The sequence below is a fragment of the Thalassophryne amazonica genome, chromosome 8, assembly GCF_902500255.1.
Source record: "Thalassophryne amazonica chromosome 8, fThaAma1.1, whole genome shotgun sequence".
NCBI lineage: Eukaryota > Metazoa > Chordata > Actinopteri > Batrachoidiformes > Batrachoididae > Thalassophryne > Thalassophryne amazonica.
This window is the reverse complement of record NC_047110.1, coordinates 26,543,475-26,564,003: the sequence shown is the minus strand read 5'-3', so window position 1 is coordinate 26,564,003 and position 20,529 is coordinate 26,543,475. Positions and strand designations below refer to the sequence as shown.

General features: G+C 40.3%; 1 protein-coding gene and 1 non-coding gene across 2 annotated transcripts in view; both read left to right on the top strand.

The window, feature by feature from the left end:
• Window positions 1-20,529, top strand: part of eif4g2b (eukaryotic translation initiation factor 4, gamma 2b) — a 75,924-nt gene that overhangs the window by 29,846 nt on the left and 25,549 nt on the right. Inside the window, 8 exon segments of the mRNA XM_034175901.1 lie at window positions 3,690-3,872; window positions 4,264-4,405; window positions 9,779-9,942; window positions 13,637-13,750; window positions 14,174-14,302; window positions 14,416-14,505; window positions 14,507-14,521; window positions 19,622-19,837. Of these exon segments, the coding sequence (XP_034031792.1) occupies window positions 3,690-3,872; window positions 4,264-4,405; window positions 9,779-9,942; window positions 13,637-13,750; window positions 14,174-14,302; window positions 14,416-14,505; window positions 14,507-14,521; window positions 19,622-19,837 (1,053 nt within the window).
• On the top strand, window positions 13,903-14,084 carry LOC117516437. Its single transcript, XR_004562414.1, has one exon. It is a non-coding gene; the product is annotated as a small nucleolar RNA SNORD97 (small nucleolar RNA).

Sequence of the window (20,529 nt, the reverse complement as noted above, 5' to 3'; positions counted from 1 at the left end):
TCTCCCTCTCTTTCACTAAACAATTTTTGGAGGTTATCTGATAGTCGGTTTTGTTTCACTTGAAAAAATAATTTGTAAAGTTTTAAATTCTGCAAGATCTCTAAATTTTAGTATTTTGGATTGTAAAAACAGTGTACTCATATGATCTCTGAATCCTACATTATGGATGATTCTTATTGCCATTTTCTGTAACTTAAAAAGTGTGTCTACATTACTTTTATATGTATTACCCCATACCTCAATGCCATAGCTAATATATGGTAATATTAATGTGCAATAAATAATATATAAGGACTCCTGATCTAAGAAATGTTTGGCTTTCCCCATTATGGAAATACTTCTGGCCATTTTGGATTGTATGCTAGCAATGTGGGGTTTCCAGCACATCCTGTGATCGATTATTATTCCTAAAAATCTATGTTGGTTAACCCTTTCAATAGGAACCATGTCAATTTTAAGATTTACTTTTGTTTTCATTTCTCGGTTTCCAGAGAGCATTAATTTTGTCTTTGAAATATTAAGTGACAATTTATTACTATCAAACCAATTTTTTAATTTAATAATTTCTATTTGCATTTCGAGCACAAGTTGTTCCAGGTTTTCCCCAGAACATACTATTGTTGTGTCATCAGCAAAGAGGATAAATTTCAGTTTTTCAGAGATGAATTGCAAGTCATTAATATAAATTTAAAAAAAGTTTAGGTCCTAAAACGGACCCTTGTGGAACTCCACAATGTATCTGTTTAAACAAAGATTTATATTCTCCTATTTGTACATATTGTTGCCTGTTGTTTAAATAAGATTGGAGCCAATTTACTGCAATACCCCTTATGCCAATTTTTTCCAATTTACATAATAATATGTTGTGGTTAATAGTATCAAACGCCTTTTTTAAGTCAGTGAAGATCGCCATTGTATGTTTCTTTTTATCAATATTATTTATTTCTTCCACTAAATCAATTAAAGCTAAAGTTGTTGATCTGTTTTTTTTCTGAAACCATACTGGTTATCGTTTAATATCTTGAACTTTTCAATGTATTGATCTAACCGTACTGTATATAGTTTTTCTAAAATTTTTGAGAATTGAGATAACACAGATATAAGTCTATAATTTGAGAATAGATACTTATCTCCACTTTTATATATAGGTGTAATTTTGATAATCTTCATTTGACTTGGAAACTCTCCATTAATAAAAGATAAGTTATAGATATGACTTAGAGGTTTTGCAATTTCATTAATGACTTGTTTAATTATTGTAGTGTCCAACTTATTGCAATCTACTGATTTTTCTTTTTTTTTTGCCTTCAATTCATTAACAGTGTTTATTATTTCCATTTCGTCTGTTGTTGATAGAAAGAATGAATTTGAGTTTACTTGTTCAGTACCTATTTCTGATTCTAAATACGGCATTTTTATTTCAGCTGCCAATTCTGGCCCTATATTGACAAAATAATGATTAAATGCATTTACTAGCTCTTCGTTGTTATAGATCTTTTTATCACTGTCAATGAAATAGTCCGGCAAGGTACTACGGTTCTCCTTTTTCCTGATGACACTATTTATTACATTCCAGAGGCCTTTAATATTTCCTTTGTTTTGTTCTAGTTGTGTTTTATAATACATCTTTTTACAATTTCTTAATACACATGTCAACTTATTTTTATATATTTTATATTTATTTTCTGTTTCGATTGTTCTTTCTTTAATAAATACCCTGTATTTATTAAACGAGCTGTCTCGTTATTAAACGACAAAGCGACAGCTATTAAAGCATGGCTGTAAAATGCTGGCTTCTGGGTTTGACAGCATCACGTGCATACCCTCTATAGGTGACAACAGGTGTATGGGAACTCCTTTTTCTTGTTAAACACAGCAGAAATATTGCCAGTGTAAATACTAAGTGTTCAGACACAGGAGTGGCAAACATCTGGAGTACAACATGCAACATGAGTCTCTGTAGCTACGAGCTTGATGTGTGCATCGCATTCAGTGTGGACGTTGTAACCATTCAACATATGCTAAAATAAAAAGCTATTTGCCTTGCAGCCATCACACATGCAACACGTCTGATGTACAACAGGCTTAATGCATATTGTTACATGCAAGTTTCTGCCAAACATGACTTTATATTGGGGAATCAGTGATAGAGCAGTTTATCAGAAAACCTCTGAAGTACAAATTATTTGGGAGGGGGGGTTACTTTATTTATTGATGGGAGAAATGGGCAGGGATATGACTTTTGCTGTGGTGACGGGTATCAGATTCTACTGACTTCAGATACTGAACTCCTATGCATTCTACTGATTTTCCCACATACAAAGACTGGTGAGATCTGTAATTTTTATCGTAGGTACACTTTAACTTTGAGACAGACTAAAAGAATCTAAAACAAATTCACAAAATCACATTGTATGATTATTATTTTTTTTTTTTTTTATAATTCGCATTTTATTGCATGAAATAAGTATTTGATACAATAGAAAAACAATTACATTTTAATTTATTTAATTTATATAGCGCCAAATCACAACCAAATTGCCTCAAGGTGCTTCACACAACTTATGGTCTAACCTTACCAAATCAGACCTCAATATTTGGAACAGAAACCTTTGTTTGCAGTTACAAAGGTCAGATGTTTCCTGTAATCTTGACCAAGTTTGCACACACTGCAGCAGGGATTTTGTTGTACTCCTCCATACAGATCTTGTCCAGATCTTTCAGGTTTTGAGTTTCAGCACCCGCCAAAGATTTTCTTTTGAGTTCAGGTCAGGCACAGCCACTCCAGGACCTTAGTTTCCCTGGCTGTGTGTTTCGGGTCATTGTCCTGCCGGAAGACCCCGCCATGACCTATCTTCAATTTTCTGACTGAGGGAAGGAGGTTGTTTGCCCAAATATTGTGATACATGACCCCATCCATTCTCCCTTCAATACAGTGCAGTCGTCCTGTCCTTCTTGGTTGGGATGGTGTTGGAGAAACAGCGTTTCTCCACCAGAATTGGTGGCTCCCAGTAGCTTAGCTTAACTATTACTTTAGCTCATCTTGGCCAATAACAGTGCTGGAGACTGGTCCACGTCACGGCTCTCCTGTTAACCGCAGTCACTCGTCATGTTCTGTCCGACTCCGTGATAACACGTGGTTTCCTTGGCGAGACTGTCCCATATGTAACAGCAGTACATTAATATTTTCATTGTTCTTTATTTATTTTGAATTGTCAACTCATTTGACATTTCATTTACTGGTGATACGCATGTTAAACCCAAAGTTAACCTTAACGGGCTCACGCTGTCATTGGGCTTAGTTCAGATTGCAACTTGGAAACAGATCTTTGGTACTCTTTCTTGTAAACTTTTTCTTTGGAATTAAGTAGTCATTTAAGAAAAGCACATTTGTTGATTTGTTGTTTTCACTTGAGTCGTCATCACTTTGTCTTGCGTGTATGGTAGACTTGTCAAGCCTCATTTGACGCTGTGAGTGGAAACGATGGAAGGAGCACAATCATAAATGACATAAAAATGAATCTCACCATTATTTCTTTTGTCATTTCTGGTTCTGATCACACCTTATGGTTGTATTGTGTGTCACATGATGTTCAATTTGCTTTGCAGCTCACAGCAATTTAAATCCTAATCATTGTTTGCAAGGTCTGTCAGTCTTCATTGTCCCCCTTCTACTTTTCCGTTTCTAGTCTTTAATGGATCAGTACTTTGGCCGTATGCGATCCTTAATGAACAACAAGGAGTTGCCCGCGAGGATCCGCTTCCTGCTACAAGACACAGTGGAACTGAGAGAAAACAACTGGGTCCCACGCAAGGCTTTCATCGACAATGGGCCAAAGACGATTAACCAGATCCGTCAGGATGCAGTGAAAGTGAGTCAAGTCAAACTAAAACAGTTACTGTACTGCGCTGTGAAAATATATCGTCCTGTCCAGATTTAAGTCTTACCTTAAACTGATGCATAACATAACATTTATCCCACACATTTACAAATTCTGCTCGGGTATGAAAAAATAAATAATAAATTATAACCCTGAAATTAAGATTTATGGTTAAATTTTAAAATTTATTTACCCTGAACTGCCCACCACATGAGCTTTTTGTTCTTTTTATCAACCTGGACAGCAAAAACCTGTTTTTTGCTGTCCAGCAGATAATCCAGTGTATCTTTCATGTGAGATTCAGTATAATAATGTTCTTGTTGTGACTATGCTTGAGAATTTGGTTGTTTTGTTTTGAATGACATTCTGTGTGTTTGTCTAGGATTTGGGTGTTTTCATTCCAGCGCCCATGTCACAGGGGATGAGGATGGACTTCTTCTTGGAAAGTCCTTTCATGCCCAACCGAATGAAACTGGACAGGGAGACTCTTGGAGGATTAGCTGACATGTTTGGACAAATGCCAGGTACAGATCATGAACTTTTTGAGCATTTTTATTTATTTATTTTGTACTTTTCAATAAACAGATATACCATTAAAACTAAAATGTTTCCTTTTTCCCAATTTTAGATTGCTGATTAGTTTAAGGAGCCTATTGGGTTAATTATTTTAGCACATAAAGGAGCATAATGCTCCATAGGCTGCTTTCCATGGAGCTAGGGACTAGTAAACCTAGACGTCTGTTGTGGAAAACTCAAAGAATGCCACCAGAGTAAAGCACACAGCAAACTCTCAGAACAAGAGCCAGTCGAAATCGCAAAGGCAGATGTCCAGCATCAAGTCTCAGACATAAAGCGCTAGATAGCACCAGAACCTGATATGATTATAAACAGTGTAATGTGCATCTCTGCTTATTAACACATGAATACTCTATAATCTCTGTTATAATAGCCAAGTGACGTGTGTGTGTGTGTGGTTTCAGTCATGCAAAAACCTGGGAGAGCTGACATTTGTCGTTTGGCATGCTTATGTATTTTCCATCAAGGATGATTGCTGCGAAAACAGACATTTGATAGGACAAAGATATTTGGAGAAATTAGCAATTTTAGCTAACCAAATTGATGCTGTGGTGCAATGCACCATGGGAGTTCAGGGTTTAGAGGTTTTAAATGTTGTTGTGGTTAGTTTAACAGTACTGTTAGTGTTATTGATTTATTGTGTTTTTGTATCTCAGTGTTGCTCTTTCCATGACTGACGGAAGTTTCATATTGGTACCACGATAGTAGAGAAGCTTGAATCTTCGACTGGACTGGGTTGCTTGACGCAAGGACGTTTCGCTTCAAATCGCAGAAGCTTCCTCATCTAAAATTCTTGCTCTGGTGGACTGACTTCTGTCTTGACTCTTGTAGAGAAGAATAATCAAGAAGTCACAAAAGCTGGAGTTTTAAACCTAACCAGACCCCTCCTACCGAGAGGCAGACTGCTATAGGCTAGTGACTAAACAATAGCTCTAATTAGCAGCTGTTGTGCTGTAGTTAGCACCCTCCTAATGACAGGGCAGCTGTCCCTCCTAATGATGGGACGGACCCTCTCATGATGGCTCCCTTGAAGACTCTGCTGATGACGTGAATGACTCATTACCATGAACAAAAGACTGAAACTGCTTTGACCTGAGTACCCCATTGTAAACAGGGGATAAAGCGTGTCTCAGACCCCCTCCCCGGTTAAGGCTGGGTTTCAAACGTTTCACAAAGAATGCCTCCTTGGCCCCTCTCTCAAACCATTTCTTCTCTGGCTAATATTTTAACTTCCTTGTCCTCAAACGTGTGGTTAGTGTCTTTAAGGTGGAGATGAACTGCAGACTGAGGTCCACTGGCGCCCTCTCTGCGGTGCTGGTATAGCCTTTTGTGTAAAGGTTGCTTAGTCTCACCTATGTAGTGTTCGTTACAGTTCAGCTCAAACCACCCCCTTGAACACAAGCTCGGGGTGATCAGGACGCTTCAACACAGAGCCCTACAGGTGCCCACAACTGCAGAGGGAAGGGCTAAAGAACAACTTGTCCGGAAAGCCCTCACAGTATGTGGGTACCCACGATGGTCTCTGGACAAAGTGCAGAAGTCCCAGAGAACTAAGAGACCAGATAGACAGGAGACAGAGACAAGAAGAGGAGTGTCTCTCCCTTATTTAGCAGGAGTAGGGGAAAAACTACAGAGGATCTTCAGACAGCACAAAATCCCAGTTTACTTTAAACCGGTTAAGACCTTGAGACAGAAATTAGTTCACCCTAAGGACAGGATCCCTAGTTACAAACAGAGCCATCCATCCATTTCCATCCATTTTCTTCCGCCTTATCCGGAGTCGGGCAGCAGCTCAAGCAAAGCCGCCCAGACCTCCCGATCCACACACACCTCTCCCAGCTCCTCCGGGGGAACCCCAAGGCATTCCCAAGCCAGCTGAGAGATGTAATCCTTCCAGCATGTCCTGGGTCTTCCCCGGGGCCTCCTCCCAATGGGACGTGCCCGGAACACCTCTCCAGCGAGGCGTCCAGGGGGCATCCGGAAAAGATGCCCCCTGGCCTTTTTACAAACAGAGCAGTGTAGTGTATTCTATCAGATTTCAGGAAAACTGTAAAGAACACTACATAGGTGAGACTAAGCAACCTTTACACAAAAGGCTATACCAGCACCGCAGAGAGGGCGCCAGTGGACCTCAGTCTGCAGTTCATCTCCACCTTAAAGACACTAACCACACATTTGAGGACAAGGAAGTTAAAATATTAGCCAGAGAGAAGAAATGGTTTGAGACAGGGGTCAAGGAGGCATTCTTTGTGAAACGTTTGAAACCCAGCCTTAAACGGGGAGGGGGTCTGAGACACGCTTTATCCCCTGTTTACAATGGGGTACTCAGGTCAAAGCAGTTTCAGTCTTTTGTTCATGGTAATGAGTCATTCACATCATCAGCAGAGTCATCAAGGGAGCCAGTATGAGAGGGTCTGTCCCATCATTAGGAGGGACAGCTGCCCTGTCATTAGGAGGGTGCTAACTAGAGCACAATAGGTGCTAATTAGAGCTATTGTTTAGTCACTAGCCTATAGCAGTCTGCCTCTCGGTAGGAGGGGTCTGGTTAGGTTTAAAACTGCAGTTTTTGTGACTTTTGTGACTTCTTGTTTATTCTTCTCTACAAGAGTCAAGACAGAAGTCAGACTACCAGAGCAAGAATTTTAGCTGAGGAAGCTTCTGCGATTTGAAGCGAAACGTCCTTGCGTCAAGCAACCCAGTACAGTCAAAGATTCAAGCTTCTCTACTATGGAAACCACCTGGACAACTGACAGCCTACACAGAAACATCGGTACCATGAGTAAAATGTTTAGTGGTTTTAATGTCTTCAGCCACTGTCTTTGTCAGATTCAGTGCACCTGCTTTCAGGCAGCTGTGCTTGCGTGCAACTTCAATCAGGGATAAACAGCACAGCCCACATTTACTGTTTAGTATGCTTATATATTTTGGGTCCAGGTTGAATGGTACCAAAATGGAACACTGATGGGACTAATAGTTTTGGAGAAGCTATGAATATTACCTAACGTTGCAAATTACATTTGGGACTTGCACGCCTTTCCAGCAGGGGGCAGTAAATCATCTTTATATCAGTGCTATATTGAACTCAATAGAAATGTTTGGAGGGAGCTGAAACTCCAAACCTGAAAGATTTGGAGAAGATCTGTATGGAGGAGTGGACTAAAATCCCTGCTGCAGTGTGTGCAAACCTGGTGAAAAACTACAGGAAACGTTTGACCTCTGTAATTGCAAACAAAGGCTACTGTACCAAATATTAACATTGATTTTCACAGGTGCTCAAATACTTATTTGCAGCAGTAACATACAAATAAATCATTTTAAAAAATCATACATGGTGACTTACGGAATTTTTTTTTTTTTTCGTCTCTCACAGTGGACATGCACCTAAGATGAAAAATTCAGATCCCTCCATGATTTCTAAGTGTGAGAACTTGCAAAATTGCAGGGTGCCCAAGTCATGCCTTTATTCATATGTGTAACTACTGTATAGTGTTTAGAGTAAGAGATGCAAACACAATGCTCTATTGTCAGGATGTAAAACATCTGATATTGCATACACAGAACCTCTGTCTATTAAAAGCTATTGTCAATATAATAATCTGTATTTACATGGCAGCCATTTGTTGATAAATGCTTTTCATTTGAATGGTTTTGTCATTTATAAAGTGATCAGAACAGCAGTAATAAAAAGTTTATACCAGAATTCACCTAAATAGGCTTATTTGTGATATAATAATAGTTTACTGTAAAAAAGCAGAATGGGGGTGTGGTTTGCATATTGGCTGTAAATGTGTCAAAATACATCACAGGAAAGTCATTAATGGCTTAAATTGTTCCCAAGACATTGTACTCAAGACCTAAAGTCAATAAAATCCCAAATTGTAGGTACAAGTAGCTGCCAAAAAACTTTTGGGTTATATTTTTGTCAAAACTGCAACTATAAGTTAACGAATAGACAGTATTTTGTAAAACAGCTACTGTGTCTTAAGCAGATGAGATTTTTAAATTTAGTTTGTTGTTTTGAACATCCAAAAGGTGTCCACATAGAGGCAAATCAACATTTTTTTTTCCTGCTGTTAACAATAAAGGTATGAGGAAGCTACAATGTTAGGTTAAAAAAAACACATTTTTGCATTTTTAGATAATCTCTTGAGGGTTACTCTAGAATTTCTATCAGACGGGTGGTTGCATCCCCAAATTTTCACTGTTAACATCTTGAGTGTTTTTATATACCCTAGAGCATCAAAAAACACCAGTGGTGATGAGTCCTGGGGGGGGATGCACGGTAACCCACCCTAGCCCACGGACTAATTTTAATGGCTTTGAGAGGGGTTAAGAAGTGGACTTACCGCTTCTGAAGAGCAGCGAATCAAAGAGCCACGAGCCATTGAATCGAAGCATTGCTTTGATTCACTCTCGTTTTAGTCATGAAAAAAATTGCTGTTGATGAATATATCTTGTCTGACAAAATTAACACTACTCTCTGCAACATGGAAACTCCTCTCAGGTATATTTGCAACCAAATTAAGTATGGTAGGCTCAGAAGGGCATTGGAAACGATGCTAGAGGGTCAAAGCACCAGCTACTAGTTGACAGAGCAGTACAACAGGACTCCAAGCAGACAAATGTGAGCAAGGCCTGGACTAACTACAAGAAAGCCTACGACTCTGTGTCCGACACACGAGTATGGGAGTGCTTGGAACTATACAAGGCTAACTCTGCATTGATAACCTTCATCATACTTGTGTAAATAGTTAACTATATCTGTAAATCAAATGCTGATTTGTTGGAAGTCATTTCTCCATATCACAATAACCTGTAGCTTGTTTTAGGGTTTGTAGCTGCTCATGGCTCACTGACTGAACTGTATGGAATGACATGTTTATTTTGGAGAACATGCCGTTGAATGGGAAATGTTTTGTTTTGGAATTGTGTACTATGAAAAGGAAAAGCTAGCTCATGCCTAGTTACATGCATTGAGGCAGATGGCTTGATGCACCAAATTATATTATTGACGTCAATACCATTATTGATGTAATTACAACTTTAAAATAAATAAATACATCTTAATGTCAAGAGTTGATGGGGAATAAGGTTTTTCTTGCTGGTGTCTAAAGGTCTTTTAAAACAGTGTGCATAATATGGGGGGGGGGGGGGGGTGCGCACTGTAAAGTTCTGATCTGCAAAATAAGCTTAAATTATTAGCAGTCATTTTCTTCTTCTTAACTAAGAGTAGATATTTAAAGTATCATGTCATGTTTCCCTTAATCTGTATGAGTACTTTATGCACATCTCAGCCAACACCTCTATCCCATTTTCTGCAGGGAGTGGAATTGGAACTGGCCCAGGGGTTATTCAAGATAGGTACTCGCCCACTATGGGACGCCATCGCACCAACCCACTCTTCAATGGCCATGGGGGTCACATTGCCCCTCCACCGCCGTCACAGTTTGACATGGGGCCCAAGTCATTTGTGAAGTCCAACCAGGTAATCTCACAACTGCCGTGTTCATACTGAACTTTTTTTTTTTTTTTTTTTTTTTTTTTTTTTTTAGAAGTGTGACAGAAGGACTGAAACGCAATTACCACGTGTGTCACTGGTGCAGTCGGGTGTCAAGATCAGTCAGGCAAGCAAACTTTACCAAACATGGTAGAAATATTATATAATAATAGTTAAAAATTGGTAAGATTAGATTACTGATATCTGGCTTATTATATAGTTAAGTAAAGTTAAGTAAACTGCTTGCAGGTCCTGAAGACCTCTATAAGCAGATCCTTTAATATCACTAAGTAGGTGCTCTAATGTTACATGCATTGTATGTGCACAGCAGGAGATAAATGTGTTGAAAAAATCAAACTAGTAGTTATGTTTGCAAAGTTAAAAAAAAAAAAACATTTTTACAATATGTACAAACTTTGCTTAATTAGACTGGCTGTTACCACAGCCAAGGTAACCAGTCACTGATACTAAAATTGAATTGAATTTGGGTGTAGGTCACTACCGTAACCTAAGTAAGATACAGGAGTAGTTAGGATCTAGGCCGGTACCCCAACCCAGATCAATTACACACGGTCCTCCCTATACCCCCTATAAAAAAAAAATTACAGGAATCTTGCCAAGTCTTTTAAGTGTAACACCTCCTTATCCACCTAATGGATTTCTGTTAAACTTCATATGACCGTAACACTCTTATAGACTAAATCAACCCAGAATGCATTGTCATCAACATCTTTTTTTTTTTTTCTTTGTTCCCAGTCAGCTGGAGTTCCAGTCACTAAAATAGTAAATAATTTCACTGAACAGCACTCGTCAAGTCTGTTTTATTTTGATGTGTCTGATAGAACACCAGAAGTTTAGGGCTTGGAGAAAGCCACAACAGGTGACGACAACAAACGGCTCTCAGTAGGACAGCTAACAATTAGCACTGCCAAGTGCTGTGGTGTGCTAGCTTACCTAATTATTTCCTGTGTTTGGGCAAATGAAAGTGGCTATCAGATGTTTAATGACCGTCATGTGAAACCTGTGGAACCTTGAAATACAGACACATATGAAGTCAAAAGTGCATCAGACAACAGGATGATATTCTGCATGCCTGCTGTGTGCCAGTTCTGAAGTGGATGGCTCTGTGTAGTGATGGGATGATGATACCTCAAGGAGTGTTGACACACTACACAAACTGTGTCAGCACTGTATTGATACTGTGTTGGTCACTCAATAGTCACCCCTGCAGTAGTTATACGAGGTCTACTAGAAAAGTATCCTACCTTTTTATTTTTTTCAAAAACTATATGGATTTGAATCACATGCGATTACATCAACCAACCTTGAACCCTCGTGCGCATGCGTGAGTTTTTTCACGCCTGTCGGGTGCGTCATTCGCCTGTGGGCAGGCTTTGAGTGAGGAGTGGTCCACCCCTCTCGTCGGATTTCTTTTGTCTGAGAACTTCCTGAGAGACTGGCGCTTTGCTTGGTCAAAATTTTTTATCAACACCTCCGTGTTGATAACCATTTGTAAAAACCAGGCGGATTTTGATGGCTTTCAATTGAGTATCTGAGAAATTGTTTAACAGCTGGACATGTTCCAACTTGTCCTTAAGGCTTCCAACGGAGGTGTTTTTCCTGTGGTGTTTTTCCAATCCGTCCGCACATCTTTCATTACAAAATCTCCTTTAACAGTGGAATGTCCGGATAAACTGCTGATTCCGACCTCTTCTGAAAGTTCTCTGTTCTCTCACGACGTCCTGGGTCAACAGAGGTTTAAATTTGGAGGTTTTCAGCTCGAAACAGGCTGACGACGGCGCCTGGGAGCGCTGCGCGACGTCCCACTCCGTGGGAAGTCCTTAAAGCGATAGTAACACTCCATAATCTCTCATCAGCCGTTAAAATTTTAACCGAAAACCAGCTGAATTTCTCAAATGGTGCCTCACAGGTTCTGAAAAAATTTTGATCAAGCAATGCGCCAGTCTCTCAGGAAGTTCCCAGACAAATGAAATCCGACGAGAGGGGTGGACCACTCCTCACTCAAAGCCAGCCCACAGGCGAATGACGCAACCGACAGGCGTGAAAAAAACTCACGCATGCGCACGAGCGTTCAAGAAGGTTGGCTGATGTAATCGCATGTGATTCAAATCCATATAGTTTTTGAAAAAAATAAAAAGGTCGGATACTTTTCTAATAGACCTCGTAAAATCATTGCAGGTAAATAAAATGGAAATAAGATGGAAAAGCTAACATGCTTTAAACCCAGCATCAGCCTGTGAAATATTCAATTGCCAGTCCTTTATTTAAAATATGATCTCATCATTGCATAATTTCATGTGCTCAATTTGTGTCGAGTTAAGCTGTTCATGAGAAGAGTTTAAACTTTGCTTAAAACCTTGTTTGTGTAAATGCTAAACTGAGTTGGTATGTAAAATATAGCAGATTTGTCTGTAATAAAATTCAGAGGTAAAATTTACATAGAGTACTCACACGAGTATATGCCAATTCCTCATTGCTATGCCGAGCTCTATAATGCCACAGCATTGATGAAGTGCTCTTATTGATGTAAGATAGCTCTGTGGAACAGAGCTGACACTTCACCTACAATAAAATAAAAAGTGAATTTATCTGACAAAATTCAAACCTCTTACCAGAAAGGAGTACATACATATGTAATTGAAAAAATAACAGTAAACAATGCCCAAAGGAGAAAAAAATTTACCTTATTTGGCGTCAAAAGATCAGAATTATTCCAGACTGGGGAAAACCTCTTTGAACGATCCATGAAGTCAGTGGAACAAGGTGAGGGCAAGCAAAACTCCATCCAACAAATCAATCAGTCAGTCAACATTTATTTATAAAGCACTTTACAGCACCGGTCTGGTGTCCAAAGTGCTTAACATTAAAAACACAAATTCACAAAAATAAAACACATATAGAATAAAATTTTAAAACAACACATAAAAATAACAGAACATGTCACCTCCCGACTAAGTGTTAAAAGCCAGTTTAAATATCTAAGTCTTTAACTTAGATTTAAAAAGTGCTAGGTCAGGAATAGTATGTAACTCAAGAGGTAGCTCATTCCACAGTCTGGGGCCAGCTACCGCGAAAGCATGATTACCCCAGCGTTTATATCTTGACCTTGGAACATCTAAGTAAAGCTGGCCAGATGCCCTTAATGCCCTTAAAATCTACAACATGACGATACAGTTTGTTTCCTAATAAACACAATTTGGCGAGGCGCATCCGAACGACACAGTTCCTGTATCGGTCACATGATTTTTTTTTTTTTTTTTCTTCTTCCTTAAAGCGATACACGTACCAATGCGGGGTTTCACTCGTGTTGGCACAGTGCTGATGCACCAGTGTTGTTCGTCCCATCACTAGCTCTCTGTGTGATCTCAAGGGAAACAAGTGAAAGAATCAAGAAACACAAATATGATGGTGACAAGGTTGTGTTGGAAAGTATGTATTTCTTAGATTGTCCAGTCTAGTTTACATTTACTGGATGTATTTTTAACACCCATGTTATCAACACTATCAGTTACAATGGGGCTCTGTGATATTACCCCAATATTGTGAAATGACTGACACTACCTTACAGCACAGTAGACTATGCACACAGGATATGCATTGCTCCAATGCATTAAATTTTGTGTTTGCCTGTTATCTTATGTGCTCACGTGGCTCCTGACAGGTTCAGAACCAGCATTTTGTCAACCAGAACCAGAACCACATGACCCAGCAGCAGGTCCAGTCCAAGGACATGCCTCCACGGTTCAGTAAGAAAGGCCAGCTTAATGCAGATGAGGTAATTATTAGCTCAAATGTGGTTATTTATGTATTGCGCTTTAGTTTGGAACAAAAATAAGCATTTTATGAAGCAATCTCCAAGTTGAAAATTTTCCAAATAACAGCTTAAGTAAATACATATGTTGTGGTGTTACCACTTTAGCAGCTTTCATGCCCAGTGATTATAAAAAAGACGCGTTATTCTGAGGGACACAACCTGCTGCCAGACTTTCACCTACCTTGTGCTCCTCTGTCCATCTCTTCAATCTTTTCATTCTTTCTCCTTTCCTCCAGCTCTCCTTTTTCATTCTGGCAGCTGGTCCACTGATTGCGATTATGAGATATGAGGGCATGAATTTAAATTTCATGCAAATAAAAATGCTCTTTAAGAGAAACATTGCTAATCCACATATGTGGTGGTTGTAACTTTGTTATCCTATAGATCAGCCTCAGGCCAGCTCAGTCATTCCTCCTCAATAAGAACCAGGTACCCAAGCTCCAGCCCCAGATTCCCACCATGATGCCACCGAGTGCCCAGCCTCCACGCACTCAGACACCGCCACTGGGACAGGTTAGAGGCAGAGTTCTTTCTTGCACACATGAATCTTTACCAAGTTTTGAAACATTGCATTGCTGTTTTCCTGGTTGAGGTGTGGCTGCGTAGTAATTGTCTTTTGACCCCAGCCTCCACAACTTGGGTTGAAGACCAATCCCCCTCCCATACAAGAGAAACCTCCGAAGATGAGCAAGAAACCACCTCCTGCAAAGGAGGAAACTGCTTAAGATGACGGTATGTAAAGGTATTGTTCTTGGGAAAATGTGTACGGTGCCTCGAATTTTTTTCCAATGAGAATATTGAGGAGCAGGAGGAGGATTCAGGAGGAACAGTGTGGTTTTCGTCCTGGTCGTGGCACACTGGACCAGCTCTACACGCTCCATCGGGTGCTCGAGGGTTCATGGGAGTTTGCCCAACCAGTCCACATGGGTTTGTGGATCTGGAGAAGGCATTCGACCCTCGGGGCACCCTGTGGGGAGTGCTCCGGGAGTACGGGGTCCGGGGTCCTTTGCTAAGGGCTATCCGGTCCCTGTACGACCGCAGCAGGAGCTTGGTTCGCATTGCCGGTAGTAAGTCAAACCTGTTTCCAGTGCACGTTGGCCTCCGCCAGGGCTGCCCTTTGTCACCGGTTCTGTTCATTATTTTTATGGACAGAATTTCTAGGCGCAGCCAGGGTGTAGAGGGGGTCTGGTTTGGGAACCACAGAATCTCGTCTCTGCTGTTTGCGGACGATGTGGTTCTGTTGGCTTCGTCAAATCAGGACCTTCAGCGTGCACTGGGGCGGTTTGCAGCCGGGTGTGAAGCGTCCGGGATGAAAATCAGCACCTCCAAATCCGAGGCCATGGTTCTCGACCGGAAAAAGGTGCTTTGCCCTCTTCAGGTCGGTGGAGTGTCCTTGCCTCAAGTGGAGGAGTTTAAGTATCTCAGGGTCTTGTTCACGAGTGAGGGATGGATGGGATCGATAGACGGATCGGTGCAGCATCTGCAGTGATGCAGTCGCTGTATCGGACCATCGTGGTGAAGAGAGCGCTGAGTAGGGGGGCAAAGCTCTCGATTTACCAATCGATCTACGTTCCGATCCTCACCTATGGTCATGAGATTTGGCTCATGACCGAAAGAACGAGATCGCGAGTACAAGCGGCCGAGATGAGTTTCCTCCGCAGGGTGGCTGGGCGCTCCCTTAGAGATAAGGTGAGAAGCTCGGTCACTCAGGAGGAGCTCGGAGTTGAGCCGCTGCTCCTCCACGTCGAAAGGAGTCAGTTGAGGTGGCTCGGGCATCTTTTCTGGATGCCCCCTGGATGCCTCGCTGGAGAGGTGTTCCGGGCACATCCCACTGGGAGGAGGCCCTGGGGAAGACCCAGGACACGCTGGAGGGACTACATCTCTCGGCTGGTTTGGGAACGCCTTGGGGTTCCCCCGGAGGAGCTGGGGGAGGTGTGTGTGGATCGGGAGGTCTGGGCAGCTTTGCTTGAGCTGCTGCTCCCGCGACCCGACTCCGGATAAAGATGAAGAAAATGGATGGATGGATGGAGAATATTGAGCATGAAAAAAAAAATTACTAAACATTTGTAAATCCTCTTTATGCTCCCAGTCATGCCTCTAAGCACATCACATTCACCGAAATGCACTCATTATAGCTTGCAGGTAACCAATAAAATGTAATTTTTAAAGCGTACAGGAATGCAACTTGCCCTGAACCGTTTGAATTTCACTGCAACTTTACACCTAAATAGTGCACATATAAAGGTATGCATGAAGGCAAATAGTTTTTCTTTTATTCTTTGTGTCAAAACATTGTGTCCGCCACAATATGGCGCAACACCCTACAATACATGTTATCTCCACACTGTTAACTTACTTGCTCAAGTCAGCACGATAACTCGTGCAAATAAACTGCCAAGCATTTGAGCGAAGTGGAAGACCTGTCCGATTACCAAAACGAGAATTTTTGTTAGATATTGGGATTTATGGCTTCCTTATCATTTAGATGCTGGAAAAATGTTTGAAACAAAGGTGTTTTTGAAAAGGCTTTAAAAATGCTGCTTTGAGTCATTTTCAGTAATGAGGAAACAATAGACAGTCCATCGTCCACAGCACCACATTCTAACGATTCATTAATTCTGTCGGCAAAACAAGGTCTCTTTTGGATTGATCTGGTGCTTCACCGTAGTTTGGTTGCAGTGACATGCAGCATGACCTCTTGCTGCCAAACCCGACCTGATCAAAGTTCACCACAAACCAATCATTTCATCCTCATTGTGTGCTCTTTTTAATTTTGTTTGTTACAAGATGAGCACATAAATTGATTTGGAATTTTTGTCTACACAAGCTGACTGGGTAAGCTGTTAAGAGTGCAAGAAAAATCCATCAAATGAAGTTTTGACTAATTAGCTAATGGCTTCCATCATATAAAACAACACTTTAATTTTAGGGGTTAGCCACAACCAAAGTGATAAGTTGGTGTTGTGTATTTGACAACATTGTTAGAGTTAAGCTGTAAGTGGTTGAGGGAGGTTGCTCCATCATTGTAGGAGAGGTAGTGACATTAATCTCCCACAGTCCAAAACAAGGTGGATCCAGTATGTGAATATTTATTCCTATCTCTCCATGCTTACTAATTACTGCCACTTTGTTTTTGTCCAGTCATATCACTAATAACATGAAGTACTGTGTACAGTCTTTATGTCAGGGAACTGGACTGCTTCTGAAGAACTGCCTTGCATATTTTTCTGTCAACCTGCTCTACTCACAAGGGTTTTTTTTGTTTTTACACAAGTGTTTTACAGATCTTGATTGTGTTAACATGCCTGAGTTAATAGACCGTTGTTGCATTGTTTGGCGCATGCGTACTGAATACTCCACAAGTCACTCATGTAGAGCATTGGGGGAAGCAGAGCTTTTTAATGCTGATATAATTGCTCCGTGTCAATACACGGACATGACTGAATCTATGAATTCAGTCACGCAACAAATGCAAATGAAACAAAAGTCCCTTAAACGTGTCTCAGATGTGACATCAGAACAATGGAGAACTGGACTCAGAATAAAAATACAAGCTCCTGATTTTTGTTATTTTTCCAAGTTATTAAGCTGCAGCTATGTTTTATTCATTTCAAAGTGAGTTACCTCTTATTTTATTGTGATTTATTTATACAAAAAATACGGAGAGTCTAATCAGCCTGCATTGTTCTGTTCAGTTTATATCAACATTTTCTTGCACATCCATGTATTTTTTCCTTCTTTATAAGAGTTTGATGTTTGCATTTGCTCCACAAACTTTTAAAACACAATAAAATGGTTATACTTTTCTTTATACCAATTCTGTAATTTCAGAAATGCAACAGAAACAACCACAAATCAGAAAAGGTTGGGACTGTATGTAAAATGAAGATAAAAATAAAAATGTTGCACTATTCCCAGTTTCTCCACTCAGAATCCAAACGTTCTTCCAGAGTTGTCTTGGTGGCTTCCTTCACTTGTCTCCTTCCAGCATGGACATTTAGTTTTTGAGAACTGCCTACCTGACACAGATTTACTATAAAGTACCACACTGTTTGTATTTTTGAATGATTGATGTAAATGAAGTCTAAGAAATAGTCGCTGATTTGGAAATGTTCATGTTTTCATCCCCTGATGTTTCTCGGAAAATGCTGCAGGTCTTAAATTTAGGAAATTACATTTGATCCGACTAGTCGATTAATCGCAAAAATAATCATTGACTAGTCGACTATTAAAATAATCGTTTGTGGCAGCCCTACTTAGACATTACTCTTTAAAAAAAAAAATGATTGGCCATTTGAATTTTCAGTAGGCAGCCAGGTAGGGGTCAGTTGAAGAATTACACAGGGGTCAAAATTAAAAGATGCTCCAGTCATATTGAAAACTATACCATATTATTTGTGTGATCACAAAGATTCCAAAAAGGTATAGTTTGGACTATCTGTGACTGAATGTTATGGGGTAAAAACCGCAAGAATGGGGACAAAGGCAAATTTCAGTTTGTACAGGGGTCAGAATTTAAAGTTGCTCTAATTTTGGTAAAAAGTGATCCAAATTATTGGGTTTTAAAAAGGAATAGTTTGCACTATGGGTCATGCTTAGTTATCATGTTACAGGTTAAGATATGTCACATCATGGAATCCAGTGGACGTTGACATTCTTTGACCTTTACTTTGCAGACCAAACATTCAGTATAGTCAAAACTATTCCATTTATTAATCCTATTAGCTCAACGATTAATTTGCACCATGTTTTACTAAAATTGGAGCACGTGTAGCTTTTGACCCCTGTGCAAACTGAAATTCACCTTTGTCACCATTCTTCATGTTTTTACCCCATAACTCTATAACGTTCAGTCACAGGTAGTAACTATACCTTTTTGGAAGCTCTATGCTCAGACAAATAATGTGGTGTAGTTTTCAATATGATTGGAGCATCTTTAAAGTTTGACCCCTGTGTACGAGGGTAGGCTGAAAAGTTCTAAGGCTCACTATAATGCAGTTAATGCATTACTCCTTCATGGGGAGCCTTAGAACTTTTCAGCCTACCCTCGTAATTCTTCAGTTGACCCCTACCTGGCTGTCTATTGCACATTCAAATGGGCAATCAGTTTTTTCAAGAGAGTAAAGTCTCAGAGGTATTTGTCCTGAATTTGTTGCTTATATCACCATTTGCAGTATTGTTTCAGTTATCTGCTGCAAGGAAAGCTGGAAAAACAGCAGACTTTTCTTTCACAAAGCCATGTCAGATTGCAGAATGCTGTAAAAGCATAATGTTCCATACATTCCAAGGAAACAAAGTATACTGCTTTAGTCGTTATGAAAAGAAAACACCAACACAGTATTTAAAATTTTAGAAACCGTAAAACGTGCACTGTAAGCTGTGGAACCTCTAGTAGAAGGGCGCCTTTCTTTACTTTCGTTTTCAGGTTGCCAGGTCAGCATTTTATAAACCAGCCGGTTTTAGCCGTTTCATCCTGTTCTAGCACTTCTTTTACATTGTGGGCAATCATAGTAGAACAGCGCCCTATGGAATATGCTGCGAGAGGCAACCCTCGTACACAAATAGGCACTTAATCCTCCCCCCCCATGACAACAGTGGAGATGGGAGCTCACCCTTAGTCACTACTGAGCATGTGCATTGAGAATGTAACAGCGGTCTAGTGGCTGTGGGTAGAGCAGGCAAAGGCAGAAAACAAGCAGGACAGTTGCTCTCCAGGAGTACTGTTGGAGGATCCTGCTGACATGTAGTTTGTGTCTTATCGAGCACTGAATGTTATGTTCAGTGATCAAACAAGTAGCTGCTCATCTCTATGCAACTCAAATCTCACTTCAGGAGGCAATCATGACTGAGTACTTGAACAGCAAGAACCTGACCGAGGCTGTGAATGGCGTTCGTGAGATGAAGGCACCAAAGCATTTCCTGCCTGAGATGCTGAGTAAGATCGTTGTATGTTCTCTGGACCGCCCAGATGAGGATAAGGAGCATGCCAGCACTTTGGTCCACATGCTTCGCACGGAGGGCCTCATCACGGGTGAAAACTTCATGCAGGTACAAGATTTTCAAAAAACATGTAACATTTCTTGTGTTTAATGTACTGGGTGACACTCTTCTGTTAAATGCACAGGGATGTACTAATGCTGACACATGGCCAGAAGTAAAATATTCTTTATTCTGCCCTGAGAATCCTTGACGATTACTGCAATAATAACTTTGTGTGAAACTAAGCTTAACTTGAGGACAACTCAGTAAGGCACATTATTATGTGGCTGCGATGCTACATAATGCGATGCTCTGATTGGCTAATTTCCGGCCTGATATTTTCCCATATTAGACCGGTTACCATGACAATCAGTCCGGAGCGCATATCATATTCGTTACACACCAGAAAGCTGAAAACATGATTAGACAAACCAAGTCGGACATGAAAATACTCCATAAATATCTAAATGGCAGAGAGAAAAACACACCAATTGGAAAGTTTACCAGCTAACGACTGGACCATCAGTTACCAAGTTTTTCACAGAGGTGAAGCGAACAGGTCTGACAATGAGCCGTCAGCAGCTTTCATATTTGGATATATATACGAGGTCTGTTAGAAAAGTTTCCGACCTTTTTATTTTTTTCAAAAACTATATGGATTTGAATCGTGCGCTTGCATCAGCCAAGCTTGAACCTTCGTGCGCATGCGTGAGTTTTTTCACGCCTGTCGGTTGTGTCATTCGCCTGTGGGCAGGCTTTGA